This window comes from Pholcus phalangioides, unplaced genomic scaffold (assembly GCF_987345545.1).
Source record: "Pholcus phalangioides strain wild (caught in Gottingen) unplaced genomic scaffold, Ppha-v1.0 ptg000014l_1, whole genome shotgun sequence".
Classification (NCBI taxonomy): Eukaryota; Metazoa; Arthropoda; class Arachnida; order Araneae; family Pholcidae; genus Pholcus; species Pholcus phalangioides.
The window spans coordinates 27,625,023-27,650,858 of NW_028301607.1; the positions used below are offsets into that span (position 1 = coordinate 27,625,023).

Sequence of the window (25,836 nt, forward strand, 5' to 3'; positions counted from 1 at the left end):
GGAAGACATTGCTGATTTATCGGAAGCGCTGAAAGATGCTACGAATTCATCGGTAGAGCCGGATTTAAAGAAAATTTCATCTACAGAAGCTAGAAAAATGGGTCCAAAAGTACCGAATTTGTTGAACATCGCACGTTTTGAGAAGCTTCACAGTTGGCTATGTTACAGCATTTCTGCATCTGGCTTTCTTTGCAAAATATGTTCTACATTTTTTGATAAGGGACCCTGGATTGACCAAGGGGTGCAATTTGGTGATCACTCAACACCAACACGATGTGTCAACAAGCATATATATAGCCAGAAACACAAACAAGCTGTGAGTGCATCAAAAACTAGGAAAATGATAATAAAAATGAAATGAAATAGGAAAATGAGGTTGCTGTTTAATTAGTATTACTTTCACTGCTATTTTGAACGTTTTCACAAAAATAGGGTACATTTTCACAAAAATAAGGTACATTTTCACAAAAACAGGACCCTGTGCAAAAAGTCTGGACAGACCCCTGATTACAGAGAAACAAAAAAAACTTCACGTCAGGTTTCACTACACGTACACGCACATTCCCGCATGTACCGATTCGATGGGGGTTCCGCGGGGGGGGGGGGCTGGGTGCATGTGTGGTGTAGCAGTAGTAGGTAGGGCTCAGGGATCCCATGATGTTCTAAGTCAGCCATCTCGTTGGGCAATCTGCCTGTTGTGGCGTTGTATTTGTATTGTATTGCATAAATTTAAATTTTCATAAAATCTGCAATGTAAAATATCATGGATCTAGCCCCAAACGGATGCAAGGCTCCCTGGGAGATAGCAGTCTAAAAATTCATGCTATGTGTGTATTACGCTTGTTTTGACTTTAGTATTGCATATTATTTATAGAAAATGTATGTTGTTGTATATATACACAGCGTGTTTTTTTCCCCTTTGAATATTCAATCTGTGGAAATTTCAATAGATACTATTGTTTTCGTTTGTGTATTGAAGCTGTTTATTTATTTTGTGCCGGTTTGGTAAGTTAAGCCCTTTTCTCATTATTGACCTCAAATTTGTACCAGTTTGACTAATGAAAACTATGTAACACCACCAAGAGGAGAGTCAAATTCGACCAACTTCACTTTCGTTTAATTGTTAACTCAACATTACAGAGTGGGGGCGTGGAAAGGCATACCTGCTCTGGTTGACAGAGTATATTTTTGTTTCCAAGTTTTGCGACCCTGTTGGTCTGGATCGAATAGCCCCTTTTTCGAGAAAATACGCTAAATCTATTAGACCAATAAAATTACCACCAAATTCTATACCAATTAATATTTGTCCGGTGAAATTCTCTATAGAGGATTTCCAATGTGAAGGAGGATGAGAGGGTATACACCGATAAAGGATTCAAAAGACGATTCACGTACACGGCAAGTTGACCTGCAACTTCAAATGCTTTCACGAAGCCCGGAAAATATGATCAAAACTCCGTGCATGCAATATAATATCTAAAAAAAACAATAATAATGCATCGTAATTTCTTTGAGGATATAATAGATCAAGAAAAACGGGACCAGTTGCCTACATAATTATTTAAAAAAAAATTACGAATAAGAATGTGACGTTAAACCAGTTCTTAACCAGTTTCCAACGACAGGAAATATTCACCAGCAGAAGGAATGCGAATCGACCTAAATTGACCAAGAGTAAAAGGAGAAAAAAAATAGCAAACGGCGTTTTATTCAAATTTTCTCATTATTTCACGGATCCGTCATGGAATTCTTTCGAGATAAATAAATTGCATGGGAAACCAGAGGAACGACTTTCATGAATGACGATACGGGTAAAGTACAAGGTTCACCCACCAAAAGAAAAACGCTGATTTATTATGTTTGGACTATTATTAAAGATGAGAAAATTTCAAACTAGCCAATAATAATTATTCCTCAACAATGACGAAATAACAATAGGAAAGGCGTGGAGTAAACGATGAGGGAGGACGAGGACAAACTTGTTTGACCCAAAAGAAAAAAAATCCAGGTTTTTTTTATGCAAATGGTACAGGTCGAATTCTCCGCGAAGCCACGAATGATATTTGAATCAGAACAAAAAAAAAAATACATATTTGCTACATGACTGATACAAAATATCAATCATTGCTAATCCAGAACACGTAAATAAGTAAAAAAAACCGATGACGAGGACTAGCAAATAGAAAAATACTATTTTTTTTGCAGACATGCTCTATTTAACATGGCTCTGTATAATTCTTTTCTTCACTTTCAATCAAATGCCAGTTTTTTTCTTAATATCTAATCACGCGGAAAAACGATTCCTCTTCCCACAGTATACACTTCTTTTAAAACGTATTAAAGGAATTAATCACTAAAAAATTCCTATTGCATTACTTCTCAAGAAAGTGTCTGACGTTATATAGAATTTTTTTCTTAATATAAATAAATCTGCCCAAAAGAAATATTTTTTGGAGAATTTCGTCATCAACTGACGCATATACACGCAAACAACATTCTTTGATTCTGTGTGTATAATGGTCTAGTTACTTTATTGTCGGTATTTTTATTATATATTTTTCTTTTTTATGACGACTTACAACCAGGTCAAGCTGTATGAAAGAACCTTAAATCGAACTTAAGTCGTGAAAGAAAAAAAAATATCATAGCAATGATATCAGAATGAAGTTGGAATAATGGGTATATGTGAAAATTTCAATGGGACATCAGTGCGCTATTTGTATGACTTTCCGAAAATTTCGGATCCTTTTCTAGGCGTAACTAGACTGGGCTAACCGCAACAATAACCCGAGCCACCGATCTTCGGGGGGGTCCACAAGGAAACTAATTAGACGTAGAGCACAACTGATATACGGGCCTAAATGTCAATCTGCCACGGGACCCTTGCAGCCAACCTTTCCTCTAAATTCTTAAAATTTCTCAACGTTACTTCCACTCAACTATGAAGTGTCTACAAGTAAGCAGTCAAGCCATTTAAGTTCTCGAACCCCTTAACAGAACTGCAAAATTTTACGATTGGCCCAACTATGGAAATCATATATTAATTTAAAAAAAAGTTGTTCATGTTTGAAAAATAGACGATGGAAACTAAAACTCGAGAAGAAATCAATACCCAGAACTCCCTCGGGCACGATGATGAACCAATTAAACCCACTAACTGCCAATTGACCAAGATCCAAAATCGTGGTCTTGATCAAATCCCGGAGACCACAATCGTGCCTCTTTCCCTACACATAAATTTTTACACGTGCCACTTATTTTTTATCATTGATCTCATTTGTGCTTATCAATGCATTGCAAAACATATTTTTTCCATATTTTTGCCAGGTAGGTCATGAGCCGACGGATGCCCAATGAGCAAAAAATAGGCAAATTTGTGATGAAAAAATTTAGCGATGATGCTCTAAAACGTGTTTTTGATATTTTCACAGTTGGAAATTCCCCCAAAGCATAATATGCCGAAATCTGCGACATAAGTCGCAAAACAATCAGTGTTTCTGCAGAACAATATTGAAGAATTCTACAACAAAATGTAGAAATGCAATTATGAGAATTTTCATCGCAGAGCTGAGGGTTCGTTGCAAAACAATGCAAAACTTCTCTTTGAAGTTTACCGATAATATTAATTTACAAAAAGGCAGTCCCAAGTTTGGCACTTCACGAATGAGGAGTCTTCGAAAACAGCTGTATAAGTCAAGATATACTGCAAAACTGACTAATTTCGTAGCGATAATGATTTTTGGAAAAATTTCATCTCTGCCACTACCGGGACTCGAGGCCAGGTCCCTCGAATGCCAGTCGAGTTATTGCACGGTACCATTCAGCATATATAGGCGCTCCACTGGTTAAATATTCTATCTGACACTATAGCGTAGTTGGTAGAGCACTCGACCGGCATTTAAGGGACCGGGGTTCGAGTCCCTCCCGGTTGCGGAAGAGATGAAATTTTTCCAAAATCATTATCCCTACAAAATTAGCCAGTTTTTCAGAATATTTTGCATTAAAAAGTGGAATGTACATCTTTCCTCTAAATAGCTGTATAAGTACCTCGGAAATATAGGCCATCAAGAGGGTTATGAAACGGATTTGGTGCTTAAATTCTTAGTTCTAGCTGAATCATTCAATATTTTATTTCGGAAAAGATTAAACCATAAAAATCCCTGGATCAACAAAAAAGTAGATCATTCTGCAACCCGAAACTTTCAGAACGACCTTCATGTATGAAACATCGCTATAGAACCAAATCGAAGAAAATATCGAGGAAGTCAAACCTAATCAAAAGACATTCGTCATCGGACGTTTACCTGCAAGAATTTAATAACACGCCTCGTAATCTCATCTTCGTCGTTTTCTTTAAACAGAGAAATAACGAAGTTTAAAAGAAGCAAAAAGAAATAAATAAAATCATAAATCCCAAATGTAATAATGAATATAATAAGACGCAACGCGCGCGATCCGAGGATAGTACCAAAAGTAAAAAAGAATTGCTTCACGTTATGGACGATTAGATGGAAACGCGATCGATGCAAATATGTAAATAATTGTCGTGACGGTGGAAATAATCGTGATGGTACGAGGTGAACGATATCGATCGAACCTGCGATTGCACGATACATTAATCAATTTATTTAGAGTATGCGAGAGATACATGAATGCGATAACTGTCGGTATAGAACCAGTTTATTTTTTATATTACGTAATTTATAATAATCTATTAGTTGTGCTAGGGTTTCTTTTTCAATTTATTCAACTGCGTTTTCGGTACGATTTAAATCAACACCATCTATAGCAGAAGGCCTCCGCTTGAAGCTCGTGACGTCACTTAAGAAGGTCATCTCACCTATAGTCATTGGATATATTACAAAAGGCACAGATGGCGCATGCGTTGGCACGCTATATCCAATGGCTATAGGAAAGATGACCTTCTTCAGTGACGTCACGAGCTTCGCGCGGAAGCCTTCTGCTATGGACGGTGTTGATTTAAACCATGTATTGATGGATTATCCTCGTCTGTCAGTCCACGTCTAATGAGTAATAGAATACATTTGTTTTCGGAAAAAGGGCAGGAGCCGTGTACCTAGATTTTTTTTTCTTTTCAGGAGGGGAAAGAACTTCTTGATTTGGCCGGATTGACCGCTTGATTTACCGACACACACACACAAGTGCCACTGTAACATCATTCATAAAGCATAGTAACGATTCAACAACTTTCATATACATTAACCATGTGCGAGAAAACATTGGAAATTCCGATTGAAAAATAACTTGTTCACCGGTATATAAAATAAACGCGCTTTGATCGGAGTAATACTTTGATTCGAAAGTATCACTGGCACCCACAGGGTGAAGCAATGAGTTGGCGAGACTGCGATACTTGATGTTAACTGCTATTAACAGCAGCGTACACACTAGACCAGGGGTTCTCAAACTGTGCACCGCGGCGTCCTGGTAAGCCCCAACCTTTGTCACAGCGGAGAGTGGGGCGCAGCGGAGCGGTCATCCTGACAAAGGTTTTTCGAAAATATTCTTCGTTAAACAGTTCTGGGTAGTCGGTGGAGCGACGGTGGTCGGATAAGTATTGAATAGGAAAGGGCACCGCTGGTGGAAAAAGTTAGAGAACCCCTGCACTAGACGATACGATAAGCGATACACCCTACAGCTCGACACGGATTGGTTAAAAAATTAAGATTTTCAAACAATCCGTGTCGAGTGGCAGGTTGTATTGCTTATCGTATCGGTCAAGTGTGTACCCGGCTATAGATTATCATAGGATCCCTAGGTGCGTCCATGCCTCAAGACGGGCCAGGAGTGAAGTTGATTTGTTTGGGTTTTTTTAACTTCTAAATGTTAAAAAAATCTTGATGAATCTTTATTTTTGAAATATACGACATCCATATTTTTATTATGGGCTTATTTTTTTAAATCATTCTGCTGACCAAGTAAGCGAAAGATTAAAGAGGGGGGATGATCAGCGAGCAATTATTTTTTCTCTAACTTTCGCCTACGTAAGCAAATATCGATAGATCATAAATGGCAGTAATCGGATAGTGAACAGAGATTTTCCGATTGAATCAGCACGTGACGTTCATTCTAATCCAGTAACGATGGAAATCGTATGAAATATGAGAGAAAATGCACATCCCCTTGAACAAAAACCAAGATAATCTTCACTTGATTATGATAATTCAATTTAAAACGATCACTCGAGCTTTATCCCTCAAGCAAAATAATTAACGGAGTAATGGACTGGATTTTTTCAGTAGCCTTCGATCTCCCAAAAATACTTATAGCATTTTAAGGGTACAAATACTTATGTGTTCATTGAATTAATTCAGTGCAAATTTAATTTAACTCATAGAAGTAAAGGAAACCATGCATTTTTGATGACCTCATGAAAGTAAATTCACCACCTCTTGTGAAATAAAATACTCATGCTTTGGCTGCCTGGCAGTTGAGAGCTAGTTACAAGTCTGGGTTCAAATTCCGGTACGAACATGGGTTTGTTTGTAATTAACTGCGATTTTCTTGGATACATATCTTGCCTTAGACGTAGATCTGTTGTAGAAAGGCATTTTCTAAAATACGAAAAAGTTCTTTCTACCGCTAGATTCATGAATATAAAATCTTACACAATGGTGTACACCACACCGGAGGTTCTTAATCTCTTACTTTAAACAGAGCCCCCCCCCCCCAATCCCCCGACTTCATGAACCCCAGGATTCAAAATTGAATTCATTAAGATTATTGACATCCCTTAGAACATTGAATACAGAAGAGAGTCCCATAAAAACTACTTATGCATTCTTTTTTACCAGTATGTATTTTTTTTACTTAGGAAACGATAAATACCTGATGAAAGTAAAGTTAATAAAAGAGGAGAATTTTTTTACGTTAAACGCGGGACTTCTGAGGGTACCCTAAAAAGGCGGATCCTCGGACCCCATTTCAAGAATCCCTGACATATCGTACCATATGATTATGAACCAGGGCTTCATAAATTATAAAAAAATCTAGGAGCCAGATCAATTTTCTGGGAGCCAAAAAAAAACAGTTTGTTTCGAGAACAGATTTAAAATAAGGTTTCTTTCGACTTTTCCAGGATATAATCGATATCAGCCCTCTTCCATGTCGGTAGATATGCTGAAAAAATTCAAAAAAATTAGCGCTGTTCTCAGACTCCAATTTAGTAATTCACTCACAGAAAATTTTATAGGCACCAATACTAATTTTTAGTCACCATGGATACCCAGAACCTGGGATTTGTCAAGCCCAGCCTTAAACTGTGATACCTCGGTTTACGAATTTTTTAGCTAATGAATTTTTTTTTTCGTGATTTTTCAGCCGCGGATAATATGAATATGGATGCACGTGCTAATATAAAGCAGTTGCGTCACGAGAGAGCTGAATTTTCATACCAATCATCGTCAGAATTACTCACTTGAGTCCGATTAATTCATGTACACCTCGGAATATTTTTCCCCGATAATGTACCTACACTTCTCTTTCTGCAAGTTTTTGAATCATTTCATGTAAAATGAATAATATAAAATGAAAGAGTTAGTTAATAGGAAATGTACTAAAAAAAAGAGTATGTTTTCAGAGCACGCCTCCTTTCAGTGCAAGACTCTGAGCATCAAATTAAACAGTCTGGACATTCTTATCTGCATGTATCAGACACAGAAATAAGCTGACCAAATCACAAATGGATGGGGCACCTACGAAGTCGACTGTGTTGTGTGTGTGTGCATTTAGTGTAAAATAGAAAGATCTTCAATATCTACCATCTTCCTGTAGATTATCATTTACCCAATTTTGAAGCTGTTCATTTTAGCCTTTAGTCAGTTTTTGTCTTTTTTAGTGTTCCTCGGTGTTTTAAAAAACTTATCTTTAAATTTTGGGCAGAACCTGGAACGAATCGAACGATTTTCCATAGAAACCCATGGAAAACGACGTTTCGGCTAACGAACGCGATTTCGGAACGAACTATCTTCGTTAGCCGAGGTATCATTGTACACAAATTCCGTTCATCTTTAAGAAAAAATTCTGAATTTCCTAATTTGCCATGAAAAAACAATTCATCTCCCATGAAAACTCGAATATGCAAACACCATGTTTTAAACTTTCCCATGTTTGTTTGTTTTTGCACCGAATTTTTTTGAAAAATCCAAAAGGTATACAACAAAATTCCCTTATCGCGCGTTCATGAAGTATTTAACAGAAGATACCTTTTACGTTAGAGGTTCCCTAAGCATAGGCGGAGACAGACTTGAAAGTCTGGGGTAGGCACGATATGAATTCATATATACTCATATACATTAGGTCAGACAACTCCACCATTGACGCTGGGGGGCAATGTCCCCCGTATTTCCACCCATGTCCCTAAGGAACATTAGTCTGGTTTTTTTCAAATATCTAATAGAAATAGCCGTAAAATGCAAGCGTGAAAAGTACAATTCCTACCAGAACAAAAACCAAATTGGCATTTTGTGAAACTCACCAAATATTACGAACCACATTAAGCCGGCCGCAACGACGGAAGTACCTTCAAATGATAACGGCGAATATAGAACTGTCTACTCCCAGATTTATCTACTCCCTCGCGAAGCAACACGCCGATCTCTTCAAAATACGTATAATTGAAAAAAAAAAAAATAACAATTAAATTTCTTTCGGCGTAGAACAAGTAGAGGAAAAAAGGGAACTGACCTCAGAGACTAAACGAAGGACTCCGAAACATACGGACAACGTCAACAAGAACCATATGGTACGACTTACACAACATGCAAATGAAGTAATACTCACTTCCGCAAGGTAAGCGTCGAGCCAATAAGGAACCCGCATAGATGAAGAATTTTCTCACACACACATACACGAAGGGGAGAACGAGAGAGAGAGACAGACAGAGAAATTAGTTTTGATATTCAGTCTGCAGATATCATAAATAAGGACAACAACGATGAGGACCGAGCGAATTTCCAAGCCTTCAAAAGAGAGCGTACGCTCTCTCTCGTGTTAATAGCTGGTATCAGCTGGCCATTCCTTCTTCTAATCGAGGCGAACGAAAATAATAAAGAAAAGAGAAGCCAGACAGACATTATACACACACATAAACAAGCAGGCAGCCGGCAGCAGCGGCCGCACATCCACTGGTTGCAGCGGTTGTGGCAAAACTAGCTTACCTGGCTAGATAAACTGGCATTTTTATAATAAAAAAAAAAAAGCGGACAGAACATTTCCCCGTTATTATTTTTATTATTTGCTCACTAGCTTGACATTTTTTTTTCTTATTTCCTCAGCGAATAAGTAAGGAGAAAAAAAAAACGACTTTCTCTATTCCGCCCGTATTCTGCTGCTGTTTGACGGTAAAAGAAGCCCCGAAGGGTTAAAAACCGCGTGCATCTATAAAAGAAAGAAAAAGGTAGGTAGTAAATAAGCCAGCAGACCAAGCAAAAGTGTCATCGTCTTAAAAGAAAAAACTTTTTCCCCCTTTACAAGCTAACCGACGTACACCTTGTCTACCTTATTTCTCCCGTTTTACTACTATTGATATGATTGTGGTAAAACTTGCATCTTCAAGGTACATTCACATCTTGCGACATCTGAACAGGGGAATGGCTGCTAGATCGGTTATAAGTTAAGCAAGAGACTTTTTTTTAAATGTTTTTACTGGGAAAAACTAGTGTAAAAATGTGATGAAAATCAAAATTTAGTTTTTATTAGCTTAGAATCGTCTTCTTTTACGCATGAGTTACCCTAATCAATACAGCGAAATTCCTAAAAGCCACCACCTTTTAACAGCGCGAAAAAAAATGTTAAAAATTTAATAACAGCAAAAAAAAGTACAAGTTCAAAAATTTAATTACTGGCAATGATGATTACTTTACATTGAACTAAATTTTGATCGTGGTTTTTCTTTAGCATAGTTTTTTCTTTCTTTTCTGTCTTTTCTTTAGCGATAATATCGCTAATGATAATGGCAAGCAATATAGCTATCACAAAAATACAATATGAGAATCAAAGAAAGATGTTTTTAAAATTGTATATAAAAATAAATATTTACAAGAATGAAAATTACTTATAACAGTTTAGTTCATCTTTATGCATTTAGGAAAACATTCTATAAGCAAACTCTGTCACTCAGCAAATAGTAATGTGAATATTTTTTTTTTAGCTATTGGGATTTACCAACGCTCATATTAACAGGGTTTGGATTAAGGAGCTATGACAATGAATCCGTTTTCCAATAAAAATAGAATATATCTTGCAGGAGAAAAACTAATTAGTCCTCTTATTCATGATGAATCTTTTATATTGTCATCAATAAAACACATTACAGTGTAAATATCTAATGCAGCGGTTCTCAACCTTTTTTGACTCGCTTTTTAATAAGAAATTTCTATGGCGGAGCCCCCTGGGCATATTTTTTTATTTATTAGTCAAAGATACTAATTTATTTTTGATTAAAAAAACTTTTTTTTTCAAATTTAGTTTTTTAAATTTTCCTTGAGTGGCCGTAGAGCCCCTGGAGAGTGTACACAACACCGGTTGAGAACCGCTGATATAATGCAACTCAAATTAAAGATGGCACTGTACACACAGTGTTAGAGGAGCATCTTACCACCACGCCACTCAGGCTATTTTTTTTCTTTTCAATAGCTAGTCATCATTAATACAAATACAAATACAAATACAAATACAACGCCACAACAGGCAAATTGCCCAACGAGGTGGCTGACTTAAGCACATCATGGATCCCCGAGCCCCTACCTACTACTGCTACACCACACATGCCCCCCCCCCCCCGCGCGGAACCCCCCAACGAATCGGTACATGCGGGAATGTGCGTGTACGTGTAGTGCAACCTGACGTAAAGTTTGTTTCTGTGTAATGCTTGTTATGTGTAGTGCTGTCATCTGCCCCCAGTTTTACTAACTATGAGTGAAGTGTTATGGTTGAATGATTTACCGTTGTAGGACTGTTGCTCTCTGTGGCGAGACTTTTTAACGGGGAGATCGGCTCGCATTTGCGCCTTGAAGTTGGGAACCACAGAAAACCAACTTCAGCCGACCACCACTGTGGGGTTCGAACCCGGATCCTCGCATCACGAGTCCGGCACTATAACCACTCGACCACCACAGCGGTAATAAAGATATTTTCTTTCATAAAATTCATTTTTTCACACCACAGTCATTTCATTCACTTGGATGGATGTTAGAATTCTGGATTATCATTGATACCAATACTGTTTTATCCCTCTATCCATATCATCTGAGATCAGATCTATACAATATATGTATAATACAGTGAAACCTGTCTTCAACTGAATCGCAAAGGACCAAGATATTTTTTTCCGTTGAACACAGGTTTTTGCTTCATGGAGGTTCAATTGGCATAATGTGTAAAATTATGTAACAATCTCATATGTAATTGAAATATAAAATAATAAAAGTAAATCAATTGAAAATAAACTAATTTAAATGTACATAAAATAAAGTAATGCACATTATTCACTCTATAATGGATAAATATTTAGGTTTTCACAGCATCTGTATTAAACTTTGCCACACACTGTTCTTCACTTGAACTGACTACACTTACATTCTTTTTGACGTTCTCTGAAATTTTCAATGTGGGTGCCACAATATCTGTTGTGTCAGATTCAGTTTGTACATTCTCGTCTTTGTTTATGTAATCCTCAGCACCAGGACTGTAACTAAGATTTTTGTGGGGGGAACATGATTTTGCTGGCCCAATCGCTTTAAAATTAGATGATTTTCCTGCATAAAATTTGCCCCCCCCCCCTCTAATTTCCGCCCTACTCAGCATTTGCGATCATGGAAAGCAGCTTTTATGCAATTTTGCAAATCTTAGATACCATTTGGAAATCTAACAATTACACTGATTTCTCCCATAGAAAAACCTGCTTTAGCAAAAATTTTTGATACAATTTCAGAAAGCAACTGCTTCACTACATATGGCTTTTCAAAAACTACAGAATCAAGTACAGTAACGATTTTTATAAATCTAAGGGTGGGTGAAGTAGAACTCCTATTGGCAAGCAGTCATTGCATTAAGAATTTTGATAGCAGCACTAATATTTTGTTTGATCAATTGGGCGTGAAACTGTCAAAGTGTTTGTGTGAAATTTTCCATTATGCCTGGATCCAGGTTTTTTTAATGTGTATTTTAGCATTGAAATCACAGGACCACAATTTTTTTCCTATTAAAGAGGGGTTTCTGCTTAATACAGGTTCTGTTATTTATTGAAAGCAGTTTTAGCACTATGATCATGGAAACCATAGTTCTTTCAAAGAAAAACTAACAGAGCAGGTAGGTTGCCCCCCCCCCTCCCCACACACACACACAAATAGAGGAGACTGCCTATGGACATTTTGCAGTGAATTGATTCACAGAAAACTTTGTTGTCAGAGTTGTGCTTTTCTTTCCGTGTTCTACTGATACCACCCTCTGTCTGTGAATTGCTTCCATTTGTAAAATGCATTTTATTGTATTTATACATTCTGTATGTTGTTTTCTAGAAAAAGTAGGTGTAAAAAAATAAAAATTAAACATCTCCATTAAATTCTTGGAGGATATCCATTCCTTCTCATGAGGTGTCTTTAATGAGCACTGATGAGAAGTGTGGACACAAAGAAAACATTAAGGGTAAAAGGGGTCCTGTTTCCACAGTAGGATTTAAGAGCACACACACAGTGAAGGGAGAAGAGTCAGAGGCGTATGCAGAAAGGGGCACAGGGGAACAAAAAATTGAAAATATTTTTAAATACAATTGTAAAATGATTAATCAAAAGAATTACACTTACATACTATATTAACCAATTTCTATTAATTCAAAATGCTTTTTGAAGGTTGATAACAGAATTCTCTGGAAGAAATTCATTGTGTCATTCCAAAAATAAGCGAGCCCCCTCCAAAGGTCAACTCTGCATACGTCTCTAAGTACAGTGGATTACATATTCATGAATTTTAAAGGTTTAGCCCCTGACAAGTTTTATTGAGAGGAGATGCTCAAAACCCACAGGTTGACATTGTTTCTGTACTAATGTCTCTGGCTCCAATAATTTATATTTTAAATAGTAATTGAAAGCAAAAGCTATAACACTGAAATCTATTCATCATGAAGTAAATGTATTGGATCCTAAATTCAATGCTGACAATCTAAGAAGAGATGAACAAATAAGTAGAAGAGCTTTTGACAACTGGATCTATGTTAAAATGCAATTCAAGAAAGAAAATTTAACTGCCTCTGAGGAGAATTACCGTCCCCTTCACAAATGTCTGTTGCTTCTGTAGCATAGTGATCTAGTGCACTCACCTGGCTTGCAAGGGGACAGCAGTTTGATTCCCCACAGAGGCATTTGAATTTTCTTTTCTGAATACATCTTTACCTAGAGCCAGCTGGCAAAAACCCTTATATGAATCGCTGTAAGCAGAATCATCTCCAAATAAGTCAAATTAAGTCAATCATTTAATGAAGCAGAATTCATTCGACATTTAACAACTGTCTAAGAAAGAGAAAGAGAAAAAAAGGAGTGAGGTACACCATTACAGGAAATTCTTTTAGAACTGAAAAAATATTGTTGGGCACTACAAGGATTTTTTTGGAAAACAGAAGAAAGAAGAAAACTATTATGAAGTCTGAAGAAGGCATTATTGCCTGTCACATGGTAGAAAAGGACATGCTTTGGAATGAATTTGTGCAGGAGTTGCATCACAAATAAATGATGCAAGAGAAAGAGGTTTCAGAGCCTAGGCCTATAGCTTTTAATCGCCCTCTGTAACATGATCATGATCGTCTATGTGACTCCAAGACAGGCAACAATACATCAAAGAAAAAGCATACAGCAGATTAGCACCACCGCCCTTAAGCCCCATTCACATGTGCAATAAAACATCCCGGGAAGTTCCTGGTAACAGGGATTTTCACTACAAACCATTCACATGGCGTTTAGTTTATGCCTGTAATCCCCCTCTTCTTTCCGGAAGTCGTCACTGGTTGGTTTAATGGAAGTGGTTGGATCAAGATGGCTGATGAAGAAGCTTACAGTAGTTTTCGCGGCAAAAAGAATTATGGGAGAGAAGGTCAGTGTCGACCACCAATCCATCCCAAAAAAGATGGGTTTTTTTGATAAGCTTCTCTCCCACCTTTTTTCCCTACGAGAGGGGGAAAAAAAAAGTTGCCATGCCAGTAATTATCACCAAAGCAATCCCCCAATCTTACACATGTGAACGGGGCTTTAGGGGTGTGTGCAGTTGCACTGGACCATGTGCTTTGTGAGGAGACCTGCATTCATGGTAAATTATCTGAGGCTTCTATCAATTCTGAAATTATTTCTTGCATTGATACTGAATTTTCATCAATTCTGAAATTATTTCTTGCATTGATACTGAATTTTCATCAATTCTGCAGTTATTTCTTGCATTGATACTGAATTTTCATCAATTCTGCAGTTATTTCTTGCATTGATACTGAATTTTCATCAATTCTGCAGTTATTTCTTGCATTGATACTGAATTTTCATCAATTCTGCAGTTATTTCTTGCATTGATACTGAATTTTCATCAATTCTGCAGTTATTTCTTGCATTGATACTGAATTTTCATCAATTCTGCAGTTATTTCTTGCATTGATACTGAATTTTCAGTATCAATTTCAGTATCAATGATGAATTTTCATCAATTCTGCAGTTATTTCTTTCATTGATGCTGCAGTTATTATTTTCAATTACTTTTAATTTCACCATGTCTAAAATTTTTATTGCTGCTGGAATTTCTTTTTCTTTTAGTTTTGGGAATTTTTTCTCTCATTGGTTTAAAATTACTTTAGTGCTGAATTTTCATCTATTTTTGTGTGAATTTGCACTTCAATTGGGTGTTTAAATTTTTTGTATGGATATTTCTCAGCAGTCCTGTATATTTTAAAATAACAGACACCGATTTTTCTCCCCATAAGATGTATAAAATCAGGGTCCTAAATATTTTTGGTACCCCAAAATTGTTGAGATGCACCTGGCCTTGCTATGATTTTCGCACCAAGCCCCAGGTCTAATAAGGGCAACTCTGCAGCAGACCACAACGTTTTAAGGTTTTCCCTGCTCATTATCAACATTAACTGACTAATATATGTTTTTTTATTTCATGATGTTCTCTTTCACTGCGAGATGGCATTGATGTTTCCTGTGAGGGTTTCTGAGACTGTGATTTTCAATTGCATCCATCCTTCAGAAAGGTTTGAAAGCGCATAAGTGATGAGAGTCTGGGTTCTTCAGGTTCAGTACCTATATAGCCTCGTACATCCAGCAAAAAAGAAATACAGTAGGACCTCTTTGATAAACTATGTTTCCATTTATCCAAGGTACTTTTCATAAATTCATTTTATAAATTAGGGGCATGAATGAATGAATTTCATTGTACAAATTAAGGATAGTAAAATGGCATGCTAAATGCTTAGCATTGCAACAATCTGGTTCACAGAATGCCACAACTTATAGCAAGAGCTCTACAGGTTTTGAAAGTAGAGACTTGAACTTGAACTACACAGTGTTTTCAAAAATAGGCAGTATTGCCCCGAACAGGAGAAGGGTAAAATCTACAGATTCAACAACGGGATCATATGGGTTGACTCAGCTATCAGCGATAGGAATTAATTTTTTTCTCAGAAGGAAAATTATGAGGCAAGTAAGTTTAGATTTTTACTTAGATAAACCGTTTTAATCCCATTTCTTACTGGAGGAGGGTGGGGACTCATCAAGTCCAGGTTGCTGACTGGAATTTCCCCTGACACAACAACCACGTCCTTTTTTTGGGACACTGTGCTAAAATCACTTGAGTGACACAGCCTGGGTTGTGTGTTCAGTTTATCCTGTTAACAATTCCCCCCCCCCCCCCATTGCTCATGATGAAAAACTGAGTAATACAATATTAAAGAGATACACATACATAAAATTTGGAGTATTTTCACTCCCCTATGAAATTTGAAGGGGAAAAATTGAATTTTGATGCGTGAATCACACATCTAGATGCATATTGGCAAACACTGTGGCAGTGACATGTTCTCCCCATTCTAAACTTACAGGAAGCCTGCCTTAGCACGCCAGATTACTGGATGGCCAAATTAGTGCAAGGCCAGATTCTAGAAAGTCTACTGCATTTCATGTGACTTTATTACAATATTAAGTATTTATTATATTTATTACAATATTAAGTATTTATTATATTTATTACAATATTAAGTATTTATTATATTTATTACAATATTAAGTATTTATTATATTTATTACAATATTAAGTATTTATTATATTTATTACAATACTAAGTAGGCCTATATTCATTTGATTGCTTTATTGCCTCATACAGTAATTGAAAATAACCATTATATAAAGATTTCCACCATTTATATATAGCTTTATCTAATTTATTTAGTGTCAAAATTCTGTATGGTTTGGATTATTCAGGGTTTCAGTTATCAAAGTTACATTAGGTTCACATTAGCTCAGATAATCTAGGTACTACAGCAGATTGTCAGTAGAGAGAAATTAGTCCACAATACCAAGCTTTTGAAACAGGAAAATAAAACCAAATTGAAAAATCAATGTGGGTGCTTGGTCTTCATCGTCTTCCCCAAGGAATACAATCTCTTTGACAAATGATGGCTCCTATTCATGAGTTAGCCCCTCAAAGTCACATCCAATGATGCAATTTTTGCACAGTTTTGTTCAAGCAGAATTTAAAAAAAAAAACTTCAAGCACTCATATGCATGGCTACAATGCTACTTCTAGTTTCATATTGTAAACAGTCAAGATTGCACATGTATCAATTTTTTGAGTGAGGCACACTGAATGGAGACGGTAGGGAAGAATATTACCTCCAATTCCACAGTACATGTGGATGAAAGTGAAAAACCATCAGCTCAGTTGTGATAATGTAAAAAACAAATAAATGAAGCTCAAAATTTTTTCTCATAATGCAAATCATAGCTAGAAATGGATTACCTTTTGGGTTTGATAATACGATTAAATACTGTCCTGTACTTAGTGATATCTACATGCACTATTTTGAAACAAAACTCTTCCGTGAAATTCGTTTTCCTTTTTATGTCAGATATGTTGATGATTGCTTCGTTCTTCTTGACTGTAACGCTAACATTGACCATATTCTAAATACTCTCAATTCCATTGACCCTTGCATTCAATTCACTATAGAGGAAGAAAACAATAACCAAATTGCATTCCTGGATGTATTGGTCACTCGCCATGAACAAACTTTCTCTACCACTGTATTTTGCAAACCGTTTGCTGTTTCTCTACCCCCTCACAACCTCTCTGCAAATCCTCCATCACAAAAGTATGCCTCGTTCTACACATACGTGAAGCGAGCCATTAATATCTGCTCTTCGCCGACATTACTCGATGCTGAACTGAATATCCTTACAGCAATAGCAGTCGATCGTGGCTACTGTAGCTCTCTCATTGATAATCTACACAGCAAACTGATTAAAAACACTTCCAAAACCAAGCCTAAACCTGAACACAAAAACTTGATCATTTTGCCTTTCTTCCCAAAAACCAGCCAACGCATTGCTATAATCCTTCGAAAATACAATTTTTCTGTGGTTTTCACCCCCGTCAATAAACTTCGTTTCTCTCAACTAAAAGATCCCATTGACACACTCAACAACTGGGGCATCTACAGCATTTCATGCCAATGCGGATTATCATATAGGCCAAACTAAACGTGCCCTAAAATACCGTTTAAATGAGCATAGAAGATACGTAAGCAACCAAGACCTTAACCACTCATCTATAGCCCAACACTGCTGGTCCTTTGACCATCAATTTGACTTCTCTTCTGCCAAAATCATATAAAAATGTCCCTCACCGTCTGACATGGATTTCTTCGAATAATTCCACATCAACAAAAACACAAACCAGTTGGTCAACGACCTATCTAGCACACCACTCTTCTCAAAAATCTGGCAACAGTTACTTCAATAATTATTCTTCTCCATCAGCATCACTATCACGTTCTCGGTTGTGATTGGCTCCGCCATTTTTCTTCTTTTTTCCGTCCTCTTGCTCTTTTGTTGCCGGTTCATTTTGAATTTGACTCTTGTCTACAACAGCGAGTAACTCCCACTATAAGGAGTTTTTTCAATATTTTCTTTTTTCTTTGTTTCTGCTACTGATGAAGGAACTTCATATAGTTCTGAAATGCGTATAGCCGTGTTTGTTTTGGAATTTTGGGTAAACCCAAACGTCGATTATTTAATCGTGAATCATAGCTAGTTAACCGAGTAAAAATTTGTGCAAAACTTTTGCTCATTATGTGAATTAATTTGTTAACCAAAGTTCCACTGTATATGTTTAGTAATTCTTTAATTATTCTATCTACTTTTCCAATATTATGCACACGATCGAGGAATATGAAAAAATTTAAACTTTACAGTTTACTTATATTTTCATTTAGGCTAACTTTTCTAATCCACAACAACAAATATGCTTAATATCAAACAATTTTGCTAAATCACAATTTTTGGTAGCAATATCAAACATGAAGTTCAATCTATCTGAACATAGTTCATAAAACAGAAGGACTCCTGAAATACAGAGAGCAAACGAGGTTCAAATTCAATAGGTTCTTGGGAGTCCAGATATTCAGGAATTATGAAGAATCTGTGACTCAAATTTCCTGGCATATTGGATAATGTGGTGAAATATATTACATGTTTGTGAGCATGGGTAGAAATTTAAAAATTTTCTAATTGCACTCACCGATCTTGCTTTGAGGAGTTTGCGCCTGAAGTCATCAGATGGATTTTGGAAAGTCAGTTTTTCAAGGCGGATGTTGTACACAGGTGAGCCTTCTAATCGAAGAAAGAGGTCATATTCGAAACGAACTTTCTTGGGCTCTTCTTTACTTCTGAAGTACACTTCGATAGGCATTATAAAACCAGCGTAGCCTGACTCAGACACTTGGTAAGGAGGTTCCTTGACAACTGAGGAGAGAAAATAAACAGCATCAGTTAGAGATTCCAAGGGGGCAGAGGTAAAGCAAATCAGTCTAATCATAAGTAATAACAGTAAATAGAAGTAGTTCTTTAGGTTGATTTCATTTACTTTGAAACAACAGTGCAAGGCATTTTCAAGCCTGTGGCTTGCAATTCCCAAAATTTACATGAAAAAGTCATCATTTTTCCTCTCCTATTTAACCCCAGAATACTATTATGGGTAAAACTCCATGCCTCGGAAACCTTCAAAGATTTAGAATTAGGAGAGAGCAGTGTAATGCAGAGTGTTCATTCCGAAAAATCTTCCTTCGATTGATACTCAGTCAGCAAAAACATAGGGTCTTTTTGCACATGAATTGTTTCCTCTTATTTACATTGTGAACTTACCAAGTGATGAAATGATAGTATTCAAATCACTGTTTTCATTAGCATTCTAGTTTTGAAATAATAAGAAAAAAATAAAATAAAATCACGAAGTCCTATAATTATTAATATGTAGTAACAAGTAAAACCATTACTCTACCCTCAGAAGATATTAGAAGAGGAAGGGAGAAAATGGTGGTGAGAGTAATTTGAGGATTTTGTTGTTTAGAGGTGAAAAACTTGTCGTTTAAAATTGTGAATAAAGATTTTCAATATCATGAAGGCTCAATTTAACTGCTTCAACTAATTGAACAAGTAAGAATTGACGGCACATCAGGACACTGAAGATGGTGCTGTGTTAAAATAAAATGCAAAAAAAAGTTTTGATTCTGTATTTCCCTTCAACATAACTGATATCTAAAGAATCATTTACCTCTTTTTGGTTTGGGAAAGCTTTCGTGCAGATGAAAAACCACCTTGTCCACAAAATGAACGATGTTGCTGCCTTCACAGCCACGCACGAACACTGTCCAATCATGGGTGAAACCCTCCGGAGTGGGTTTGTCTTTCATCGCAGCCTTGTGGCCAAGTTCTAATTTCACTTCAATGCTCTAAAATGAATTTACACAAAAATATAAATGCACTGAATAAAAATCATGAATTAAATATGCATAAAGACTAAAAAAATCATCTGAATCACAACACATAATATACAGGAAGATTCACTTGAAACTTTGGTATTAGTTGGTCACTGAGATAATCAGCAATCAGGGATAAAAAAAACCAGTCAAACAAACTTTATGTGGGCATGTTTTGATGGTTAAAAAAGGTGTTTTAACTGTTTAAAGACCAGTATAGGTCGAATTCTGGGTAATATGACGCAGAAGAATATGCTTTTTGGGATGGATTGTTTATATTGAATGAGTATTTTTTTATTCTTGCATTCTTAGAAATATATGTTTTTGCGACCACTGACTAATCAAACTGAGATCAGCAATCATAGATAGTCTTGTTATATTCAGCTGCGTGTAGCCTCAAAAGATATCTATCTATGTATCTATCAAAAGATATCTGACATTAGAGGAAGCTGTAGGTATATTTAGAAACTCTTTCAAATTCCCCAAATTAGAGAACGTAGAAATATACCAATTACCTGAAAATGGGATCATCACAGATGAAGAGGATACTGTTAAAAATGATCAAGGGACAACAATTCCAACTGATGTGGAATGCTAGATATATTTTACAACAATGAGGATGAGGTGTTAGAAACTCCTGAAGTGTGTTCTTCAAAAGATGTAAGGCAGAAAACAGGAGCAAAATGTAACTGCAACACGCATGTGAAAATTTCAAGAAAAGACAAGAAGGTTTTGAGGAACCTGAAATAAAAACTATTGCATGGGATAAAAAAAAATTCAAGAAACCAATCAAAACCACAGCTGTGGAGTCCAATGGAAAAATATTTGCTATATGACCATTATATGATATTGGAAAATTCATTCAGAGTTGCGAGAAATGGATCATATTTCACATTTGGAATTCCAAAGAGAAGTGACAATGAACCTTCTATGAACGAAGAAGGGATTAACCATTCATCCAGGTCCACCTTGTCAACTGAAAAAATATACCAGATCATCTGATGATTACATTGTGTTTGCGATGCATGGATGACGAGCGATTTGCCAAAAAGATACTATGTATAAATACTACCAATATGACAAACGGGTCTATAAAAGAGATTTTTTCCTTCTTTTATCACAGACATTAGAAAATAATTAGCATTTCTTTAGAAAAACAAATATTTGAATTTGTAGCAGAAAATGATAAACTTCGTATGATAACTATACTCCAGAAATAAATAATAGTCATAATAGTTTCCGCTTTCACCTCTCCCCAAGTGCCTAAGTTTCATTTATGGAACATCGGGGGGAAAAAAAAAGATTTTTTCTTCAAATTTCAAAGTTGATCTACGTATAGACATGTAAAAGGACCTCGAATTCCAAGTTTCAAAACAATAAGTGACTTTGTTCATAGTTCTGCCTTTAAACGGTTAAATCACAAGCACAAATAGGAATGCCAGAGTACCACTAAAAGCAGCAATTTGAAAAACATACCAATGGTTGTCCAAATAACCAACCAGTATCATTACTTTACACATACACAAAAAAAAAAAATTTATCAGGAAAAACAATTGAACATAGTTTCCCAAACTTTTTTCCATCGCCTCCTTCATCAGAAGTTTTTTCCCTGTCATCGTCCCTCCCCCAACTCAAGTGATGATCCCATGTTAAATCTGTAGCTTCTATCGCCCCCTGCCCTGGACCATTCCATCTCCTACCTGGGGTCGATATTGCCCACTTTCGGAAATGCTGAATTAGAGGATGAAATTCCGATTACCATTTGTTCTGACACTCAAGACAATAATTTTGAAATTCAAAAAAAGGTAATGTTCACATATTAAAGCAGAGGTCTCCAACCTTTTTCTAGTCACGAGCACTGTCTGTACCCATCATCAAAAAGAAGAGCATCCTTACGCAAGTTGGACATGCAAATGCACGAAATCATGATTTCAATCCTTGGATGCAATCTGTACAAGGCAATGTTCAATTCAATCGGAACATTGATCAAGTGCTCGTAAGTACGAAATCGGACATGAGCATCGAGCACTTTGGGTGCTTTGGAAAAGCATTGTAGTGCTTGCAAGCAACGGATTGAAGATGTCTGTCTTAATGTCATGTAATTGTGTCCTATTTTTGTGATAGGGCATGCTTAATATTGATACTCTGCTTACTAACTTTGCTGGTTTTTCAAGGATGTAGATGCAGCAAGCGGTTCCAAAATGAAGCGGTCATGAAACTGTGAGAGATGCAAAAAAAACACAGCATAAATAAGATCATGCATAATGATGCATCTCGATACAAAGCAGGACTCAGTGAATTCTGGGTGTGAGGTGATCACGGCGACTTAGAAAAAATGGCATTGGTGCCCAACATTTTATGTGATTATTAAATTAAGGTCTAGGGACACAACACAAAATTTATGTAAATTATGCCAGCACATCATGGAATGAACGAAGAAAACTCATGGGAGCATAATTCATACCAGAAATGTGCTCGTATTCCAAAATACTTGCATACTGAATCAAGTTTCAGTATGCTTCGGATATTACTTCAAGAAATAGTGGAAACTCACAAGTTAACAATTAATTATCATTTTATTAAATTAAATTAAGAGCCAAATTGTAAGTGATAGATGACTACATCAACAAACAGCAGACTGCACAAGAATATTATACAGGTACATAAAAATCTCAAACGGACATGAGAACATGCGAGATGATTCGAGACCCAGAGAGGACTGCAGGTGACACAACAGCAGTCTTGAGATTTGAGGAGTATTGCATTGACACAGACTAATAATACATACCCCCCCCCCCTGCCAACCTTTCACAGGCCCCTCTATAGTTAATTTATAACATGGAAAAACAAAAAACGATGACAATTATCCCGGACCCTGTCAGTTCTACCCTTGTGGAGGACATGGCCACAGGTCTGTCATTGAAAGCAGAAAGCCTAAGAGTTTGTATTCATCATCATTTGCAAAACAGACATATCTGTTTTCACAAATCGGGAAAAGACGAGCATGCATTTCATGTATAATGCTATGAAAGTCGAAGCACTGTACAGGGAGTGTTTTCGAGAAGATATGTACCCGATTAACCTGTGAGCGATTGCACCAGTGTCTGTTCCAAACAGGTTCTTTTGTCAGAAATGTGCCAGAAGCGTGAGAATGCTACAAGAATCCCATTTTACACAGATAGTGGTACAATCACTTTTTCGATGGTTTCTCCAATCTGGCACATATCTTGTTGAAAAACGCTCCTACACAAACTTTGGTTTTCCAGAGAATTTGTCTAATTAGCAAATAAAAGTTGCAGCGCTCGCTGCCAGGGCAGGCTTTGGGTTGGTGGGGTTGATTGCTGTGCTGTTGCTCAGATAGGCTTGCACTCGTGTACTGTTTCGGGCACATCGACAGGAGACATCCGGATTCCTGGGGTATTGAGATCAGATCACAGGGGATACATGGGCCAGTCATAGATACAGTCAGTCTAGATACGTAGTCAGTCATCAGGAATGAAGGGAACAGAACCAGGTCTAGTGTCTGCAGCTGAGATTTAGAAACAGAGGGTTGGAAGCCTCAGCAGGCATCTTCAGCTGTGTATGAAACCTTAGCGGAGATCTTCAGCTGCATATGAAACCTTACCAGACATCTTCAGGGATAGGGAAATTTTACCTATATTATTCGGCTATTGGGAGGGGCGATTCCTCCCCCCCCCCCACACACACGCTTGGTAAGCATGTGAATGGCTAAAAGAATGACCTAGAGTGAGTGCAAACATATGAATGACCTAGGGCATCTGTAAACGGTCAAAAGAACGACCCAACAGGAACAGTGTCAGTGAGAAACCAAAAGAGTAGCCTGTAACATGTGCAAGAATGTGAATGACTAAAAGAGTGACATAGAATGTGTGAGCATGGGAGTGATTTATAGACAGGTATATTTGCAGGAGTAAGCGGTGACCAAGTGGCGAATTCGAGGAAAGAGTAGTCAAGGAAATTGGACTAGAATGGGAGAAGCGCTGCAAAATTTGTGTAGCCCACAGGTGACAAAACAATAAATGTGCCTCTACTCATTGAGATGCATTCCATCTCTTAAACTTTTGCCCACGAGTTCCGAATCACCCTGTACATAGGATTTTCAGAGTGCAAACAGCTGAATAGGTGGGGCTGTGGTACACTGCATGCATCAAAAAATGATTAGATAGGCTCAGCCCCACTCAAACAAACCATTGGCAGGTCTCGATACCCACAGGTTACTTCACTTACGGACCCTATCCAACATGGAATAAACGTCGAAAAACGATCCATGCCATGTTAGTTTCAATGGACTAATTCCGTATAAAATGACAAAACACAATTACATGACAGTGACATGGTCGTCAACTGTGCATGACCGATTGACAATAACATGGTAAATAATGCATGGAAAGAGAGATATGTAGGTTAATTGAATTACCATTTTTCACAAGGATACACACTAATATAGTATATAGGATGTGCAAAGGATAATATTCCAGCAGCTCGAAGTGATTGGTCGGTGATTATGATGGCATTATCATTATAATCTCCAACGAAAAAGTCGGATATATCTACATACTCTACGATAATCTCACTCAGTGATCATTAACGCATAATAATTATTTTCTAGCGTAAAACATAAATTGAAGCAGCTTCTCTCTCCTCGGAGACGGGCATAACGAGAAAAACAAACACTGTGCGCGAATATTATCGTAAATAATAATAATAAAAAAATGAAGAGAAAACAAATTTTTCAGTATTATCGTCTGCTTTTGGCACCTTTGCAACGGCTTGTTTTCCTGTCATGACATACATACTGCTGACATCTACTGGCAGACGAAATAACTAATTTAAAAGGGAAAACGAAGCCATAATTATAAATGAAGCCATAAGCCACGGTGATTCAGAAAAAATGGGGAAAAAACATTCTTCGATGAAACTTGTTAGTTTTAGAAATGCGAACACACGCTAGCGCGTTTTAAAACGGCCGATCCGCGAACGTTAAAACGGCATTCCTGTTGGAATTTATCGGCAGGAAAGAGAACACCATACACATGCAAATGTAACCTGGAAAAGAAGAAGAAACCGTATGCGAATCTGCGTCACAGTGCATCAGACCGGGCAGCAAGAAAGGATCGTTTCGTACAGCTGCCGATGCAAGCGTGCAAATGTGTTCGGATTGGGCCACCGCCTGTGGGGAAAACGCTCACCGTACATTCGTGCTGCCTCTGTGATTCTTCCGTTTGCAGCTCCTTAAATGTCTGTTTTTCAGTATTAATAAAGTACACAAATCTGCGTCACTGTGAATAAAAAGTGCCGATGCCAGCTCTGTGAAGTTATTCAAGTGTGCAACCGTTTTAACAGTTGTAGAAAACGGGATGGCGTCCGCGCCTTTTATTCCCTGTGAAGCAAATTTGCATACGGTTTCTTCTTCTTTCCCAGGTCACATTTGCATGTACGGTGCTCTTTTTCTCCCGATAAATTTCAACAGGAATGCCGGTTTCGAAACACTTTTGCGTTTCATGTTAGACCATGAATTCTTTGATGACAGTTGTTTGTATTGGTGTGTGTGTGTGTGTGTGTGTGTGTGTGTGTCACCTCTTCAAGTTTTTCCCATCTTTTTTCAATCACTTCAATCACCCTGCATAAATGGGATCCGGAAATTTCGCCCCTGGAAATTTCATACCTGGCCTGATGTATTTCATCTGCCCTGAATGTATGAGCGACCGCATGAGTGAGTGACTGTGTGAGTGACCATAAAAGTGGATGAGTCACTGTATAAATGACCAAGTGAGTGTGAAATTGA

At 37.1% G+C, this 25,836-nt stretch overlaps 2 protein-coding genes across 3 annotated transcripts in view; one reads left to right on the top strand and one right to left on the bottom strand.

Moving 5' to 3' along the window:
- Window positions 1-24,775, bottom strand: part of LOC149078390 (uncharacterized) — a 36,413-nt gene extending 11,638 nt beyond the window's left edge. The window contains exons 1-3 of one of the 2 annotated variants that reach the window (XM_089242039.1): window positions 24,469-24,775; window positions 19,826-20,003; window positions 18,794-19,017 (exon numbers count right to left, since the gene is read on the bottom strand). In XM_089242039.1, the coding sequence (XP_089098165.1) occupies window positions 18,794-19,017; window positions 19,826-20,003; window positions 24,469-24,471 (405 nt within the window). In that variant the 5' untranslated portion in view covers window positions 24,472-24,775. Of the gene's footprint in view, window positions 1-8,802; window positions 9,027-18,793; window positions 19,018-19,825; window positions 20,004-24,468 lie in introns of those variants that run through there. The other variant, XM_089242040.1, reaches the window with a different exon arrangement.
- LOC149078391 (uncharacterized) lies at window positions 16,987-17,773 on the top strand. Its single transcript, XM_089242071.1, has one exon. The coding sequence runs from the start codon at window positions 16,987-16,989 to the stop codon at window positions 17,752-17,754; it is 768 nt and encodes a 255-aa protein (XP_089098197.1). The 3' UTR covers window positions 17,755-17,773.
- Window positions 24,776-25,836: the final 1,061 nt, after the last annotated feature.

What these genes read in the sequence shown, in the direction of transcription:
- LOC149078391 (XM_089242071.1), top strand. Translation starts at nt 16,987, where the DNA reads ATGCAAATCATAGCTAGAAATGGATTACCTTTTGGGTTTGATAATACG.